The 18,967-nt window shown below is 41.1% G+C and overlaps 1 protein-coding gene across 1 annotated transcript; it reads right to left on the bottom strand.

Annotated features, from left to right (window-relative positions):
* Nucleotides 1-228: 228 nt before the first annotated feature.
* LOC139578546 (complement C1q tumor necrosis factor-related protein 7-like) lies at nucleotides 229-18,046 on the bottom strand. Its single transcript, XM_071406288.1, has 3 exons — nucleotides 17,851-18,046; nucleotides 7,928-8,167; nucleotides 229-1,032 (listed from the first exon to the last, which is right to left on the bottom strand). The coding sequence occupies exons 1-3, from the start codon at nucleotides 17,873-17,875 to the stop codon at nucleotides 404-406; spliced, it is 894 nt and encodes a 297-aa protein (XP_071262389.1). The 5' UTR covers nucleotides 17,876-18,046; the 3' UTR covers nucleotides 229-403.
* Between the last annotated feature and the right edge of the window lie 921 nt (nucleotides 18,047-18,967).

Below are 18,967 nucleotides of genomic sequence, written 5' to 3'. Positions count from 1 at the left end.
GTTCTTCCGACTTCAACTGTATATCATATCTCTGCACTGGCTGTATAGTACTTGTGCCTTCAACACTAATATTATTCAACTCTAATACTATTCAATACTTTGAAAAGAGAGTACAGGGTAGATTCATTACTGACTGAGTGCATATCATTAATTTTATTAATGAAACATCACTTTGAGATACTTAGACATTTTTCTCCAAACAAACATTGTAAACAAATATTTTAAAAATATGTTGTTTCTCACGCCACAATACATAAGCTCATACACACACGCTTGCATACATGTACACCCACATAGTTATATAGAATATAAATAATACATGCTGAAATATAGATGCTGTAAATATGTCAAGGGGAGGCTACCAACTCAGTCCTCTCAGTCCTTTATTGAGCGTTATAAGTCACTATGCGTAGTCCTCTGCTAGTGAGTCCAGGTAGTTTGTGTCTGCATAGAGCAGGAATCCAGAGAACAGGCTGTCAGACCACCCTGCGTCTGCAAACAGGCCATTCTGGTCCTTGAAGAAGATCTCCAGCCACACCTCGTCTTCTGGGTTCAGGAACATCACAAGCGACCCAGAGGCCACGTCATGGTTCCCTGTGTTGGCATCAAATGTCTTGATGCGGTACTGCCCGTTCTGCACCAGCCCGATGGCCAGATGTTTGTTAGCCAGGGTGATGTCATAGGAGAAGTAGTAGATGCCCGGGTAGGCGCAGATGAACTTGCCCGTCTCTGGGTTGTAGTGGCCGCCCTCATTGAAGAGGACCTTGTTGAACTTGATAGGTTCCTTCTCAGCAGGGTAACTGCTGGTGATTCCCACAGAGAAGGCTGCTTTAGGCACCAGGCTGCCACACCTGCAGATGCCTGCCGTACCCAGTGGTCCACGCTGGCCCTTGTCCCCTTTCTTCCCAAGGGGCCCCGGTGGCCCTGGTCGGCCCCCGTCCCCGCATTCTCCATCAGGACCTCTCTTCCCCCCTGGACCCCGGACACCCCGTTCGCCACGTTTACCGGTTGGGCCAAGTTTCCCCTTTACCCCTGAAACAGAGAGATACAGTTGGCGATCAGACTGACTGTAATTCTAGCTGTGTATTGCCTTTGACACATTCTATAACAGTTATGGGTATCACTTTAGACCATCATTGATGACCTATTTGTAATATGAGTAACATGATTCCCTGTGCATGTTCAACCATACTATTAGTGAATAGGCTCAGTGCCTCACATCCATCCTCGGTTATTATGTCACCCTTGGAATCCGGCCACAATCAACAGTATGTTTGGCAGTGATTCACTGACTGGTGTACAGTGTGGTGAGATCTGTGATTGTATCAAACCAAACCATCACACAATACATTTTCTTGGAGCTAGGAAAGAATGGACAGGATGCATGTGTGTGCATGTACTGAATGTCTGCAAAAATGAGTGCTATTCTGATGTGTGTGTCTGAGAATGCGTCTATGTGGATTTGAGCCTGACATTTACGGCTCATTGATATAGTATGTTTGCATCTGATACTAATGCAGGATTTATCTTGAAGCCAGAATGCTAATTATACCGTGACAATCTGGGGTCTCTATTTTTTTCAAGGTACTTCCTGTTTGTGCATGTGCTTTATTTTTTATGGGCCTAATAGTAAAGACATGTATTTTAAGGGTAAACGTGTTTTACCTTTTAATATGACATAAACACAACCAGTCATGATGTTTTCATCTGATTGTCAATTCACTTCAAAAAGTAGGATACCTGCGTGTCCAAACAGTGCACTGTGCACCCGCCATTTGATGAAGGGAAATAAACATCTGTTACTTTTTAAAGTTTAGTAATTCAGCTGATGCTCTTATCCAGTGGTGTAAAGTACTTAAGTAAAAATAATTTAAAGTACTACTTAAGTCGTTTTTTGGGTATCTGTACATTTGGCAACTTTTACTTTTACTTCACTACATTCCTAAAGAAAATAATGTACTTTTTACTCCATACATTTTCCCTGACACCCAAAAGTACTCGTTACATTTTGAAAGGAAAATGGTCCAATTCACACAGTTATCAAGAGAACATCCCTGGTCATCCCTACTGCCTCTGACCTGGTGGACTCACCAAACACCAATGTTTCATTTGGAAATTATGTCTGAATGTTGGAGTGTGCCCCTGGCTATCAGTCAATAAAAAAACAAGAACATTGTGCCATCTGGTTTGCTTAATATAAGACATTTGAAACAATTGATAATTTTACTTTTGATACATTAGGTACATTTTTATCAATTCCATTTACTTTTGATACACACGTACAGTTGAAGTCGGAAATTTACATACACCTTAGCCAAATACATTTAAAATCAGTTTTTCACAATTCCTGACATTTAATCCTAGTAGAAATTCCCTGTCTTAGGTCAGTTAGGATCACCACTTTATTTTAAGAATGTGAAATGTCAGAATAATAGTAGAGAATTATTTATTTAAGCTTTTATGTCTTTCACCACATTCCCAGTGGGTCAGAAGTTTACATACACTCAATTAGTATTTGGTAGCATTGCCTTTAAATTGTTTAACTTGGGTCAAACGTTTCAGGTAGCCTTCCACAAGCTTCCCACAATAAGTTGTGTGAATTTTGGTCCATTCCTCCTGACAAAATTGTAATTATTCGCTCCTATGGCCTATTTATTGCCTACCTCCTCATGCCTTTTGCACACAATGTATGTAGACTCATTTTTTCCCCTACTGTGTTATTGACTTGTTTATTGTTTACTCCATGTGTAACTCTGTGTTGTTGTCTGTTCACACTGCTATGCTTTATCTTGGCCAGGTCGCAGTTGTAAATGAGAACTTGTTCTCAACTAGCCTACCTGGTTTAATAAAGGTGAAAAATAAAAAATTAAAAAATAAACAGAGCTTGTGTAACTGAGTCAGGTTTGTAGGCCTCCTTGCTCGCACATGCTTTTTCAGTTCTGCTCACAAATTTTCTATAGAATCGAAGTCAGGACTTTGTGATGGCCACTCCAATACCTTGACTTTGTCATTAAGACATTATGCCACAACTTTGGTAGTATGCTTGGGGTCATTGTCCATTTGGAAGACCCATTTGCGACCAAGCTTTAACTTCCTGACTGATGTCTTGAGATGATGCTTCAATATATCCACATAATCAATCAATCAAGTTTATTTTATATAGCCCTTCGTACATCAGCTAATATCTCGAAGTGCTGTACAGAAACCCAGCCTAAAACCCCAAACAGCAAGCAATGCAGGTGTAGAAGCACGGTGGCTAGGAAAAACTCCCTAGAAAGGCCAAAACCTAGGAAGAAACCTAGAGAGGAACCAGGCTATGAGGGGTGGCCAGTCCTCTTCTGGCTGTGCCGGGTGGAGATTATAACAGAACATGGCCAAGATGTTCAAAATGTTCATAAATGACAAGCATGGTCAAATAATAATCAGGAATAAATGTCAGTTGGCTTTTTATAGCCGATAATTAAGAGTTGAAAACAGCAGGTCTGGGACAGGTAGGGGTTCCATAACCGCAGGCAGAACAGTTGAAACTGGGACAGCAGCAAGGCCAGGTGGACTGGGGACAGCAAGGAGTCATCATGCCGGTAGTCCTGACATATGGTCCTAGGGCTCAGTTCCTCCGAGAGAGAGAAAGAAAGAGAGAAGGAGAGAATTAGAGAGAGCCAAGATGTTCAAAATGTTCATAAATGACAAGCATGGTCAAATAATAATCAGGAATAAATGTCAGTTGGCTTTTCATATTCCTCCCTCATGATGCCATCTATTTTGTGAAGTGCACCAGTCCCTCCTGCAGCAAAGCACCCCACAACATGATGCTGCCACCCCGTGCTTCACGGTTGGGATGGTGTTCTTCGGCTTGCAAGCCTCCCCCTTTTTCCTCCAAACATAACGATGGTCATTATGTCCAAAAAGTTATATTTTTGTTTCATCAGACCAGAGGACATTTCTCCAAAAAGTACGATCTTTGTACCCATGTGCAGTTGCAAACCATAGTCTGTCTTTTTAATGGCGGGTTTTGGAGCAGTGGCTTCTTCCTTGAAGAGCAGCCTTTCAGGTTATGTTGATATAGTACTCGTTTTACTGTGGATATAGATACTTTTGTACCTGTTTCCTCCAGCATCTTCACAAGATCCTTTGCTGTTGTTCTGGGATTGATTTGCACCTTTCGCACCAAAGTACGTTCACCTCTAGGAGACAGAACACGTCTCCTTCCTGAGCAGTATGACGGCTGCGTGGTCCCATGGTGTTTATACTTGCGTACTATTGTTTGTACAGGTGAACCTGGTATCTTCTGGCGTTTGGAAATTGCTCCCAAGGATGAACCAGACTTGTGGAGGTCTACAATTATTTTTCTGAGGTCTTGGCTGATATCTTTTGATGTTCCCATGATGTCAAGCCAAGAGGTACTGCGTTTGAAGGTAGGCCTTGAAATACATCCACAGGTATTCCTCCGATTGACTCAAATTATGTCACTTTACCTATCAGAAGCTACTAAAGCCATGACATCATTTTATGGAATTTTCCAAGCTGTTTAAAGGCACAGTCAACTTTGTGTATGTACATTTCTGACCCACTGGAATTGTGATACAGTGAATTAAAAGTGAAATAATCTGTCTGATAACAATTGTTGGAAAACGACTTGTGTCATGCACAAAGTAGATGTCCTAACCGATGTGCCAAAACTATAGTTTGTTAACAAGAAATTTGTGGAGTGGTTGAAAAACGAGTTTAATGACTCCAACCTAAGTGTATGTAAACTTCCGACTTCAACTGTATATTTAAAACCAAATACTTTTAGACTTTTACTCAAGTAGTATTTTACTGGTTGACTTTCACTTTTACTTTAGTCATTTTCTATTAAGTTATCTTTACTTTTACACAAGTATAACAATTGAGTACTTTTCCCACCATTGCTCTTATCCAGAGCGACTTACTGTTAATGTATTCATCTTAAGATAGCTAGGTGGGACAACCACGTACCGCAGGCATATCAAGTAAACTATTCCTCAATAAAGTACAGTAGCGATCAGAAAATTCAGCTATCAGCAAAAAGTGTAATGACATTCGGCAATTGTCATTAGGCCTAAACTCTTGTAGGCTGAATTAATTGATGCTTCTTGCTAACAAATGAACCTTTTTTTTTAATAAAGAAATTGTCTGTCCCGAGCTCATTGGCGTGGGAAACTGTGAGGGCAAGGTTGAAACAATGTTGCAAGTTCGCTAGGGGGCTGGACCCAGCCCAGATAGCACTTTTGTTTCCTTGGAAGTTGTAGGAACGTATGCTTTTGGTTTCCCATTGGTTCTGGGAACGAAGCCATAAGTTTCCTGACTGGTCAAATTAAAAGTTTTGTAAATGTTCTGAGAACTGAAGTGAACATTTTTCCTGTTCTGGGAATGTTTATTTTTAGGTTGCAGAGAGGTTCTGAGAACATTTTACTATGGTTCCCTGAAAGTTTTTGGAATAATATTCTGAGAGCATGTTTCAATAACACTGCTAACTTAGTTTGGGTTAACTTTTATGAACTCCAAGCATAGATAGGAAACATAACATTTGATTTGCTTAGGCAATAATCAATCAAACACATTTATTTTTTTATTGTGACACAGAGTCAGTGAGATTCAATCCTATGATCTTCTGTTCGCTATCAAAGTCCACTGTGCCACCAAGATGGAGCTAGCATGCCATGGTTTTTAACTCATATCGCTATTCATTTTAGTCTATTCAAAAAGACCCCATTTCAAAGGAAACAAGGACTCATTAAGATCAGGTGTGGCCAATTAGTGGGCGCGGCCAACACACCTGAACACACTTAAGAAGACAGAGGATAGAGAGAGTTTTATTGATTCTGAGAACGGAATGTATTTGGTTTTAAATAACATTCTTAGAAAGTTCTCTGAACGTTACTAAAGTGTTCCTTTGCTTTTTGTGAATAGTTTTCTTAACGTTCTCTGAACAATTGGAGAATATGATTTTAAATAGAACTATGAGGAAAACCTGTAGGAAACGTTATGCTGAAGTACTGAAATTCCGTTAAGAACGTTGTTTCTTAACGTTCTCGGAAGAGCTCAGCAACTATACTGCACCATTCCCAGAGAGTTGTGGTAAGGTTGTATAAAACATAACCATAGGACAACCACGGAGAATGGTTAGAGACCCCATCAAATTTGACTTTTGTTGCATTTAGGGGAGCTCATGTCTCAAGTACTTGACTTAAAGCCATGAAGTACTTGGACGACACTAACAGAGGCAGTGATTTAACTTTGTTTCAGCTTCTATGGCAGCGCTGACCCATATAAAGTCTTGGACTGAATCACTCTAAAGCAGGAGAACCAGGCGTCTAAACAGTGGAGAAAATATAAAAACACCCCAAATAAAAGGAGACTGCCTGGGAAGCTGAGACACATAGAAATCTTGGATTTAAACCACACCTCACACACAAGTTTTGATTTAAACCACACATAACTTTATCTGTCTGGCTCATGGTCTGCCTGGTGAAATATGGCTGTGTAAGACATACAGTACATTCGGAAAGTATTCAGACCCCTTCCCTTTTTCCACATTTTGTTACGTTACAGACTTATTCTAAAATGCATTAAATCCCCCCCCCCCCTCATCAATGTACACACAATACCCCATAATGAAAAAAACATGCATTTTTGCAAATGTATATATATATTAAAAAAAACTTAAATATCACATTTGCATAAGTATTCAGACCCTTTACTCAGTATTTTGGAGAAGCACCTTTGGCAGCGATTACAGCCTTGAGTATCGGCACACCTGTATTTTTGGAGTTTCTCACATTCTTCTCTGCATATCCTCTCAAGCTCTGTCAGTTTAGATGGGGAGCGTTGCTGCACAGCTATTTTCAGGTCTCTCCAGAGATGTTCGATCGGGTTCAAGTGCGGGCTCTGGTTGGGCCGCTCAAGGACATTCAGAGACTTGTCCCGAAGCCACACCTGCGTTGTCTTGACTGTGTACTTAGGGTCGTTGTCCTGCTGGAAAGTGAACCTTCACCCCAGTCTGAGGTCCTGAGCGCTCTGGAGCAGGTTTTCATCAAGGATCTCTCTTTACTTTGCTCCGCTCTGTACTAGTCTCCCAGTCCCTGCCGCTGAAAAACATCCCAACTGCATGATGCTGCCACCACCATGCTTCACGGTAGGGATGGTGCCAGGTTTCCTCCAGACGTAACGCTTGGCATTCAGGCCAAAGAGTTCAATCTTGGTTTCATCAGACCAGAGAACATGTTTATCATGTTCTGAGAGTCTTTAGATGCCTTTTGGCAAACTCCAAGCGGGCTGTCATGATCCTTTTACTGAGGAGTGGCTTCCGTCTGGCCACTCTACCATAAAGGCCTGATTGGTGGAGTGCTGCAGAGATGGTTGTCCTTCTGGAAGGTTCTCCCATCTCCACAGAGGAACTCTGGAGCTCTATCAGAGTAACCATTGGGTTCTTGGTCATCTCCCTGACCAAGGCCCTTCACCCCCGAATGCTCAGTTTGGCCGGGCGAAGAGCCTTGGTAGTTCCAAACTTCTTCCTTTTAAGAATGATGGAGGCCACTGTGTTCTTGGGGACCTTCAATGCTGCAGAAATATTTTGGTACCCTTCCCCAGATCTGTGCCTCGACACAATCCTGTCTCGGAGCTCTACGGACAATTCCTTCAACCCCATGGCTTGGTTTTTGCTCTGACATGCACTGTCAACTGTGGGACCTCATATAGACAGGTGTGTGCCTTTCCAAATCATGTCCAATCAATTGAATTCATCACAGGTGGACTCCAATCAATGTTGTGATGATACTGCCAAATCTGGCCATGTATTGTATTACATGTTGATAGAGCTAATGTAGACAATACATAAATATACAGTATGAGTCAATATGTGAACTGTGTGGATGTTTTATGGAGTTATACAAGGTCAGTACTGTACCTGCTTCACCCTTCTCTCCTTTCTCTCCCTTCCTGCCATCTCTTCCGTCTCTTCCTGGGATTCCCATATTCCCATTTTCCCCTGGAGGCCCGTTTGGGCCAGGTTTACCTGGTCTCCCTGGCAACCCCAGAACACTGCAGATCAGACGAGGCGGAGCTCCTTTCGCCTTGGCCTCCAGCGGCTGACCAATCACACACTGGCAAAGAAAAGCCACAGCCACAAACAGCCACATCCTCACCTCTGTAGAGGGAGAGAGAGAGAGAGATAGAGAGCGAGAGAGAGAGAAGGTATGTAATACACAACCTCAAACATCCACATTCACAAACAGATGACATGCTCTGATAATGGTAGTGTGCATATTAATCTAACAAATCTGAGAACTTTCTTCTAAGTTCTAAATTGAGAAACAGCCCAGTTTAGATTGCAGTTATTAGATACGAACAGAAATGAAGACAAAACAGTTTCCTGGCGGGAGAGGAGCTAGTTCTAGTGTCAGCTAGCCAGACAGACTCAGATACAATTGTAGGGACTAGATATAGGCATTAGTCACAGCACTATAAAACACAGCAGATTCCCCTGTAAAACAACACATGCCTTAAACAGAGCGACAAACACTGAAAGATTAATCAAGATTACACACCACAACACTTCTGCTGAACTACAGCCACAGGGCCAGATGTGGGTCCTAATGAACAGCGCTGAGTTTTGGACTCTTTCTCTCTCTTTCACACAATCTCTCTCTCTCTTTCTCTTCTCTGTTGTCAGCCCCCCAGTCACAGGTCATGTTTTAGCGGATGCAGTGAGAGAAGCCTTGCCTGGTTCCAAGCCAATACTTTAGTTATGACAACAGCCAAAACAACTTTGTCAGAGCAACCCAATCGGGAAATAACCTTCTAGACACACACAGAAACACAGCCATGTTATCTGCTCCTGGATCCACTAAACACTGACAGTATGCAATAGCAATAATGTTGTTAAAAGAGTGGATGATTGCGCTAAGCAGCAATGAGATCAGTGATGATTTAGAAAGAGAGAGAAAGTGATGGAACTTAGTTCTGTAAGGACTGGGGTGCAATGGGCTGTATGGAAGGGACATAAGAGACCACATCATGGACGCCTCTTTCCCTCTGGCACCCATACTGTATCTGGATACTATTTGCTAAAATGTAATAAGTTATAAGGCCTAAATCATACAAATTAAGTTAGACTTAGTTACACACCAAAGGCAAGCATAATTGACTAGGGTTGTTAGATATGCTTAATAACATTAATTATATTCCATGATAATAATACTGTAAAGAATATGCAAAAAACATGTATAGCGGTAATTGTAAGCAGCTGTGGGAAAACGTATTTTGAGTTTACTCCAGCTTCAGCACTTATAATATAGTTAATATATCAGTAATGTAACAGAAACCTGAACCATAGATTCAGACAGGTACAGATGTTTTTGAGATCTGGATAATTGTCACGTTCCTGACCTGTTTTCCTTTGTTTTGTATTTGTTTTAGTTGGTCAGGGCGTGAGTTGGGTGGGTTGGTCTAGGTTTGATTTTCTATGTTGGGATTTTGTGTTTGGCCTGGTATGATTCTCAATCAGAGACAGCTGTCAATCGTTGTCCCTGATTGAGAATCATACTTAGGCAGCCTGGGTTTCACCTGTGTTTTGTGGGTGTTTGTTCCTGTGTCAGTGTTTGGGCCACACAGGACTGTTTCAGGTTAGTCACGTTTGTTGGTTGTTGTATTTTGTAGTGTTTGTTGTTTTCCCATTAAAATATGAATACTTACCAATCCGCATCTTGGTCCGATCCATGCTCCTCCTCGTCTGAGGAGGAGAACGACTACGACAGCCGTTACAATAATGTTCACGCCTGTAATTCTGCTGTTGTTGTTTTTTGTTTGTGTCTGCTGTTTGTGTATGTATGGGCATCTGGGCGTGAGCATGTTAGGTCTGTGTCTCTGTCTGTGTTTGTACATCTGCTCCACGTCAGTGTGTCTCAATAGTGCGTTTTTTGGGGGGGATATGTGTATTCTAATGTGTGTTTTGGTCGTAAATATGGTTTACTTCCCATTACACATTGGGTTTCCATGGCTTCTAGTAAAGAAGATGTCAGCTAAGTTTGTTGTCAGATATTAGAGATACAGGATGAACACCATATAATTAGGACTTAGAATATTAGAATGGACATGAACATTCTTATGATGGTACAAAAGGTCAACTATTTTGGTAATGGAGTTGGTAAACCAGTGGTCAGCTAGTGCTGTGATAAGTTATTGTGTAAAACATAATCTGCACAGTATGTTTGTTAGCTAGATAGTCAGCCAGTCAGGGTTGGGTAGGTTCCATCAAATGCATTTGGTGTGTCATCATAGTGGTCTCTGAGTTGTGGTTAGATTCGCTCAGGTGGAAGAAACTTAAACTTGCATCTTTTTCCAATGCTGATTTGAATGTCATTGAGTAAACAGAAAGGTGTCATCATATATATTTTTTCTCGCAAACATCCTTTCTGAATTTAAAAATAGTCCAAGAAGTAATCATTTAGTTTTTCAAAAGTATCTGTAGCCTAATCTGATTACAATATTTTTGCTAGTAATGTAACTGTGCATTCAAAGTATTCAGACCCCTTTCCTTTTTCCACATTTTGTTACGTTACAGCCTTATTCTAAAATTGATTAAATAAATGTTTTTCCTCATTAACTTCACTAGGGTAGGGGCAGCATTCGGAATTTTGGATGAAAAGCGTGCCCAAATTAAACTTCCTGCTACTCCGGCCCAGAAGCTAGGATATGCATATAATTAGTAGATTTGGATAGAAAACACTCTAAAGTTTCCAAAACTGTTAAAAATAATGTCTGTGAGTATAACAGAACTGATATGGCAGGCAAAAACCCGAGGAAAATCCAACCAGGAAGTACTATTATTTTGAAAGGATGTTTTTCCATTGAAAGCCTATCCACCATACAAAGACTTAGGACCCAGTTCACGAGCTCTGTGGCTTCCTCTACATGTGGCCAGTCTTTAGGCATTGTTTCAGGCTTTTACTCTGAAAAATGAGGGAGATACAGCACTTTCAATCAGTAACCAGTGAAAATTTCCAGCCATGAGTCCTGCATCTGATCAGGAACGCGCCTTTCTTGTTTCTCTTTTTCTATTGACGAAGCTTTTGTCCGGTTGAAATATTATTGATTATTTATGACAAAAACAACCAGAGGATTGATTTTAAACATCGTTTGGCATGTTTCTACTAACTTTTATTGTACTTTAAAAAAAAAATTGTCTGGACTTAGTGCACGCGTCTTGAGCATTCGGATTACTGGACAAAATGCGCGAACAAAAAGGAGGTTTTTGGTCATAAAGAGGGACATTATCAAACAAAACAAACATTTATTGTCTAACATGGAGACCTGGGACTGCCACCAGATGAAGATCATCAAAGGTAAGTGATTAATTTTAATGCTATTTCATGACTTTTGTGACATCTCTCTGGTAGGAAAATGGCTGTATGTTTTTCTGTGGCTAGGCGCAGACCTAACATAATTGGGGGGTACTGTCACGCCCTGACCATATTTTGCTTTGTATGTTTCTATGTTTTGTTTGGTCAGGGTGTGATCTGAGTGGGCATTCTATGTTGTATGTCTAGTTTGTCTTTTCTATGTGTTGGCCTGATATGGTTCTCAATCAGAGGCAGGTGTTAGTCATTGTCTCTGATTGGGAACCATATTTAGGTAGCCTGTTTTGTATTGTGGGTTGTGGGTTATTGTTCCTGTTTCTGTGTTCACGTTACGGGACTGTTTCGTTGTTGGTTTTTTGTTTTTGTTTTGTTCAAGTATTCGATTAAAATGAATACTCACCACGCTGCATCTTGGTCCTCCTCTCTTTCTCCCAACGACGACCGTGACATTATCTCTCTTTCTGCTTTTTGTGTCTCCTCTCTTTGGCTGGAAAAATGGCTGTATGGTTTTCTGTGACTAGGTGCTGACCTAACATAATCGCATGTTAGGTCAGGCAGTAAAGCCTTTTTGAAATCGGACACTGTGGTTGGATTTACATGAAGTCTATCTTTAAAAGGTGTATAATACTTGTATGTTTGAGAAATTTTAATTATGGGATTTCTGTTTTGAATTTCACTGGCTGTTGTCGAGGTGGGACGCTAACGTACCAGAGAGGTTTTAATCTACACACAATACCCCATAATGACAAAGCAAAAACAGAAATACCTTATTTACATAAATATTCAGACCCTTTACTAAGAGTCTTAAAAATTGAGTGCAGGTGCATCCTATTTCCATTGATCATCCTTGATAGGTTTCTACAACTTGATTGGAGTCCACCTGTGGCAAATTCAATTGATTGGACATGATTTGGAAAGGCCTGTCTATATAAGGTCGTACAGTTGACAGTGCATGTCAGAGCAAAAACCAAGCCATGAGGTTGAAGGAATTGTCCGTAGAGCTCTGAGACAGGATTGTGTCGAGGCACAGACCTGGGGAAGGGTACCAAAACATTTCTGCAGCATTGAAGGTCCCCAAGAACACAGTGGCCTCCATCATTCTTAAATGGAAGAAGTTTGAAACCACCAAGACTCTTCCTAAATCTGGCCGCCCGGCCAAACTGAGCATTCGGGGGTGAAGGGCCTTGGTCAGGGAGATGACCAAGAACCCAATGGTTACTCTGATAGAGCTCCAGAGTTCCTCTGTGGAGATGGGAGAACCTTCCAGAAGGACAGCCATCTCTGCAGCACTCCACCAATCAGGCCTTTTTGGTAGAGTGGCCAGATGGAAGCCACTCCTCAGTAAAAGGCACATAACAGCCCGTTTGGAATTTGCCAAAAGGCACCTAAAGGACTCTGACTATGAAAAAACAAGATTCTCTGGTCTGATGAAACCAAGATTGAACTCTTTGGCCTGAATGCCAAGTGTCACGTCTGAAGGAAACCTGGCACCATCCCTACGGTGAAGCATAATGGTGGCAGCATCATGCTGTGGGGATGTTTTTCAGCGGCAGGGACTGGGAGACTTGTCAAGATCGAGAGAGATGTGAACGGAAGGAAGTACAGAGAGATCCTTGATAAACCTGCTCCAGATCTCAGACTGGGGCGAAGGTTCACCTTCCAACAGGACAACGACCCTAAGCACACAGCCAAGACAATGCAGGAGTGGCTTCGGACAAGTCTCTGATTGTCCTTGAGTGGCCCAGCCAGAGCCAGGACTTGAACCCGATCGAACATCTCTGGAGAGACTTGAAAATATCTGTGCAACCTGACAAAGTTTGAGAGGATCTGCAGAGAAGAATGGGAGAAACTCCCCAAATACAGGTGTGCCAAGCTTGTAGCATCAATCCCAAGAAGACTCGAGGCTGTAATCGCTGCCAAAGGTGCTTCAACAAAGTACTGAATAAAGGGTCTGAATACTTATGTAAATGTCCATATTTCAGTTTTTAATACACTTTTTAATACATTCTCCAAAAAATATATAAACCTTTTTTTGCTTTTGTCATTATGGGGTATTGTGTATAGATTGATGAGGGGGGGGGGAAACAATTGAATCCTTTTTAGAATAAGGCTGTAACGTAACGAAATGTGGAAAAAGTGAAGGGGTCTGAATATTTTGCGAATGTACTGTACATGTAAGCCTAATTAGTTAGGCTACTCTCCAACCCTGCAGCTAGTTTTAGTGGGATGATCCAATATTTTTTCAAATTTACTGCCAATATGCCAGCATTCCATAAAAACTATGCAGTCAACACAGCCAGACACTTGCTGAAATCAGTTGATGATAGGATAGACAAGTTGTAAATTCAAAAGGTACTAATATTGTATCATATTTTAACACACAGTTTTCCAAGAAAACAAACATTGAGACATTTATTGTCTGTTTGCATATATTTTTGTCACACCTTGATCTGTTACACCTGTATTTGTGCTTGTCGCCACCCCCCATCTGGTGTCTTCCATCTCCTCTCATTATCCCTTGTGTATTTATGCCTGCGTTTTCTGTTTGTCTGTTGCCAGTTCGTCTTGTCCCGTCAAGTTCTACCAGCGTGTTCCCGTGTTTCCTGTGCTCTAGTTTTTGTTTTTCTTAGTCTTCCCAGTTCTGACCTTTCTGCCTGTCCTGACCCTGATCCTGCCCGCCGACCTGTACCTGCCTGACTGATTTGGATTACGACCCTTTCCCTGTCTTGACCTACCAATTGCCTGTCGTCCTGTACCTGCCTGACTCTGATTTGGATTACGACCCTTTGCCTGCCTTGACTTACTTTTTACCTGCCCCTTGAACTATAAAAAACTCTGAGACTCGTACTATCTGCCTCCTGTGTCTGCATCTGGGGCTTAGTCTGAGCCTTGATCATTTTAGAAGCTGTTATACAGACAATTGGTATAAAACCTGTGTAAACCCTATTTATAATTGTATGATAATATTTTAGGTTGACAATAGTTAGGCTATATTACACAATTTCTGATATCACATGCCTTACTTTCCTGCATAAGTAAATGCAGGAAATGCATCACCTATGCCTCTACTGCCATTCATTCCAATTAGACTGGTATGGATTTCTCCCTGACCAAGATGGCTACCATTTTCATACCATTCTGGAACTTTGAGGGTTAATGACATAGCTGCTCTAGTAATTTAATAGGATCTCTATAATGAACACTCCGCCCTGAAGATGGAAGACTTAGAACTTCATGATCAGGGGAATCATAACCCATAGAACATAATATAAATAATCTGTATAAAACAGTCATACTTTATTCTCACACATGCCAATGCTTTATAGTTAAACATACGCGCATGCACGCACACACACACACACACACACACGTGATGTGCGTCCTGGGGGTCCTGGGGCCTCATTTATCAATATTACAGAGAAACTATTCTAAAATACTTTGTACAAACGGAGTATAGAACGTTCATACGCATAGAAAAAGTGTGATTTATCAAACAATCCTTCGAGCGTCATACACACACGGTAGGAGATCACCAATGATAAATGCCAATTGTTCTCAACCTCAGTGCTCGTACAAGGCCTTGGCTAGGGAAAGGGTTAGCTAACATGCTAAGTAGTTGCACAGTAGCTAAAAAGTAGTAAGTAGTTGAAAAGTTGCTAATTAGCTAAAATGCTAAAGTTGTCCGTGATGAGATTCAAACTCGCAATATTTGGGTAACCATCAGTCTTATGTAACCATGCCAAACATAACATATCATACCAATTTGAATGTCCAGGATTTACATTTACTATGTTACGTCTAGTCTATGAGACCAGGCTGGAAATGCATCACGTCTCAAATCTTCCAACAGAGGAAGACAGACATCTCTCATTCAATTTCCCATTATCTCAGTCTTTTATAGTATTTCAACAATGGTTTCACTTTCACACATGCCTCTAATTGAACTAATGACTGTATTTTATATGGATTATTATTGTAACAAATGCACTGATGTGGTCTAATTATATGATATAGCCTGTCATGTTGCACGAATTTACATTGGAAATCAAAAAATTGAACTCTCACAAATTCACATATTTTCAACATACAATATACATTATTTTCCCCATTCTCTATTCTACCCTTGACAAACAGTTCCCTTATTCCACCACTGGGCAATGTGCGTATGCATGGTCATGGCTGTGCATAAATTTATGCACACTCTCAAGCAAACGTTCATATTGATAAATCTCACACTTTGCGTGGAAATGATCCCATGCATGGTTTACACACAGATTTGTGCCGTTTATATATTCGTTTTTCATACAGGTAGACCTACCTCTATTGTACTGATGTAGACTACTACTATTATAAATGTTTCTAGCCTATTACATTTTCAATCGAATCAAATGTTATTGGTCACATACACATGGTTAGCAGATGTTAATTCGAGTGTAGCGAAATGCTTGTGCTTCTAGTTCCGACCGTGCAGTAACATCTAACAAGTGATCTAACAATTTCACAACAACTACCTTATACACACAAGTGTAAAGGAATGAAGGTGAGTAAATATGGAGGTTTACTATGAAGGTGAGTAAATATGTTTTTAAGTGTAATTTTTTACATTTATACCAATTATTCCAGGCACTTTGTATGGTGTTTACGCGTGTGGATCCAGCAGTCATGCAAGTGTAGCAGATAACATTGATTGACCCGGCCTACAGTAGGACTCTCCATATCATGCAAGTGTCAAGGATGTGTTGGCTACGCTCGCCAAATAGGCTACACAGTAATTGCTAAATGCTTTTGGGAACTTCGGCAGAAAAAGTTAACGTAGATCCAGCGAGGCAAAAAAGACAACGTCGGAGTTTAATTCAATAACAGAAAAGCTGCGAAATGGAGAGTTGAAAATAAATAGAACGGAGGTCCAAAACAGTAGCCTAATGTTTGGGAAAGATTTGGTGAAGTGGTAAAAGAGGATGATAGCACACTATGTTATGTGTGATGATTGTAAGGCGCTATACACATTTGACACTCACACGATTGGGACTTCAAAATAACCAGCCAAGGAAAATGTAGGCTACTGGTTCAGATGGGTTATATGGAATACAAGCCTGAAATCTGGACACTGACTGTAGGTCTATAACTTCTCACATAGCATAATTTAATATGAACTCATGCACAATTAAGCATTTCTTAGAGTAAAATGATACACCAAATGTACATTTTGACTGGGGAACAGGAGGGGAGAAATTAGATTTCTTTCTTTTAGCATCTTGAGAGAATGAATGCACGGTTAGGCACCATCTCTAAAGGTGCTATCTTTATCAAATCAAATCTAATTGTATTGGTCACATACACATATTTAGCAGATGTTATTGCGGGTGTAGTGAAATGCTTGTGTTCCTAGCTCCAACAGTGCAGTAGTATCTAACAATTATTTAGTCTTCTAGGGCAACAAGTAATGACAGAAGAGAAGCTGCATGTATCTAACTACAGACAAGTTGAGTAACAAATTGCCAACCAAAATGTCAGAAATTATATGCAGAAACATAGGCCTTTCTAAAACGGCCTGTCTAAAAAATGTACTGTACAGCGCATTTTCTATATTAGCGGGTTAGGGTCAGGCACGGGCATCAGATGATCACTTTATCACATATAGTTGGGCGATTGCTGATGGGTTATTAGCAATTGCGGGTGGGTGTGGGTAAACAAACAGCTGACCTGCACATCACTCACACACACACACACACACACACACACACACACAGCCCTCCCCATGAACATACACACACATATTCACATACTGGTGTGTGCAAGCTCAGACAGCACTGTGAAATAGATACCCTTAGGACCCCCATAGTTAATTAGGACTATTTATTCTCTGAGTGAGAATCTTTGTCTGCCATTTCTGCCCAGCAGGGATGATGTCATCACTGGAACATACCCATCATTAAAGCACGGACTCTACTCTAACTTGCCTCAGATGCAGACATTCTCACACACAGAGACCAAGTGTTCACCTGGGCATACACACGCTCACACACAGAGAAAGAAAGGACACTTACACATTCTTAAAAGAATGACCAAAGCATAGTGCCATTTTTTAAATTGGTACGCCTGCTAAAATGAGCAATAAAGACAAAGGTGTTGATCAGATGAGGTTACTGTAAAAGCATGTCAGCATCTCCGATCTATTCAAAAAATGTATGGCCCGTACAAATCAAAATTGTATTTGTTACATGCACCGAATACAACTGGTGTAGATTCCCAACAATGCAGAGTTTAAAAATAATAATACAAATAATAGTAGTAACACAAGAGGAATTAAAATGAAATACACAATAATGGAGCTATATACAGGAAATAGGCTACCAATACCAGATCAATGTGCAGAGGAACTGGGCTTATAATCTTAGGGATCATAGCACTGACATAACGTATGGAATGAAGGAACATGCAGATGTTTGATTTGCCAGTTGAATGCTCTTACCACAGGCTTGAGAGCTGCTCCTCATGTTGACCACTTGAACGACTTCAAATTATGATATTTGTGTCAATCCTCAGGTCTTCTTCCTGGTCACAGTCCTGTCTCCTTGGTGATGAGAAATGAGGAGAATGTCCTTGGATAACATAGTGTCTTTCTCAATCTCTGTCTCTCTCCTACCCTCTGCCTGTGTGCTCAAACATCTGTGTAGGACTCCCTCTGTCTCTCTGCTCCCTTTTAGAGTCTTGTAAACCTTCCCCTCTCCGTTTCACTCCCACCCCTCCCTCTTTCTCCCTCATCCACTCCCTCTGTCTCCTTACAAACTTTCCACAAAGCAAAACAACTATCACCGACTCAAGTTCAGAGTGCAGGCCTGAACACACACTCTTTGCACCAGTCTTTTCCTCCATAAAGTCAACCATAAAGAGTCAACTCTTGACACCATACATCATTCTGGAGTGTGATTCTTGTAACTCCATGATCATTCAAGGTAAAGTACAGTATTAGCTACTCTGAGAAGTTGTAGCAATAGCCACATTTAGCCTCTAGATGGAGCTATACATACAGTAAAAGAAGGACAGAGAGGAGGGGAAATAGGGCCTTTGGTAAAGGAGTGCTGTAGGATGGGATCCTGGTTGGTGTTTGGCTACTGACACACCATTTCTCAGTGGAAACACAGGTAGGTGTTCTGAGTGTGCAAATGACTGTCACGTTTACCCTGGTCATGGTCAAACCTAGCCATCTGTCAAAACTGATCTCAAAACCCATTTACTCTGAAACTTCCTTCCCTCGCTCCCACACTCTCTCAGGATGCTTGCTGTGCTAAGCAGTATATCATATGGACTGCATGATGACCCTGGCCTTATATTTACTAGTCCCAGTGGAGCCCAGCCTCTGGCTGGGTCAATCTATAACGCAACATTTAATCACTTTTCAAGAAGACTAGATTACATACAGGTAACTGCCAAAATAAAGGAAACACCAACATAAAGTGTCTTAATAGGGTGTTGGGCCACCATGAGCCAGAACAGCTTCAATGTGCCTTGACATAGATTCTACAAGAGTCTGGAACTCTATAGGAGTGATGTGACACCATTCTTCCTCGAGAAATGACATAATTTGG

This window comes from Salvelinus alpinus, chromosome 6 (assembly GCF_045679555.1).
Source record: "Salvelinus alpinus chromosome 6, SLU_Salpinus.1, whole genome shotgun sequence".
Lineage (NCBI taxonomy): Eukaryota > Metazoa > Chordata > Actinopteri > Salmoniformes > Salmonidae > Salvelinus > Salvelinus alpinus.
Note: the sequence above shows the minus strand (reverse complement) of the source record. Positions and strands in the feature narration are given on the sequence as shown.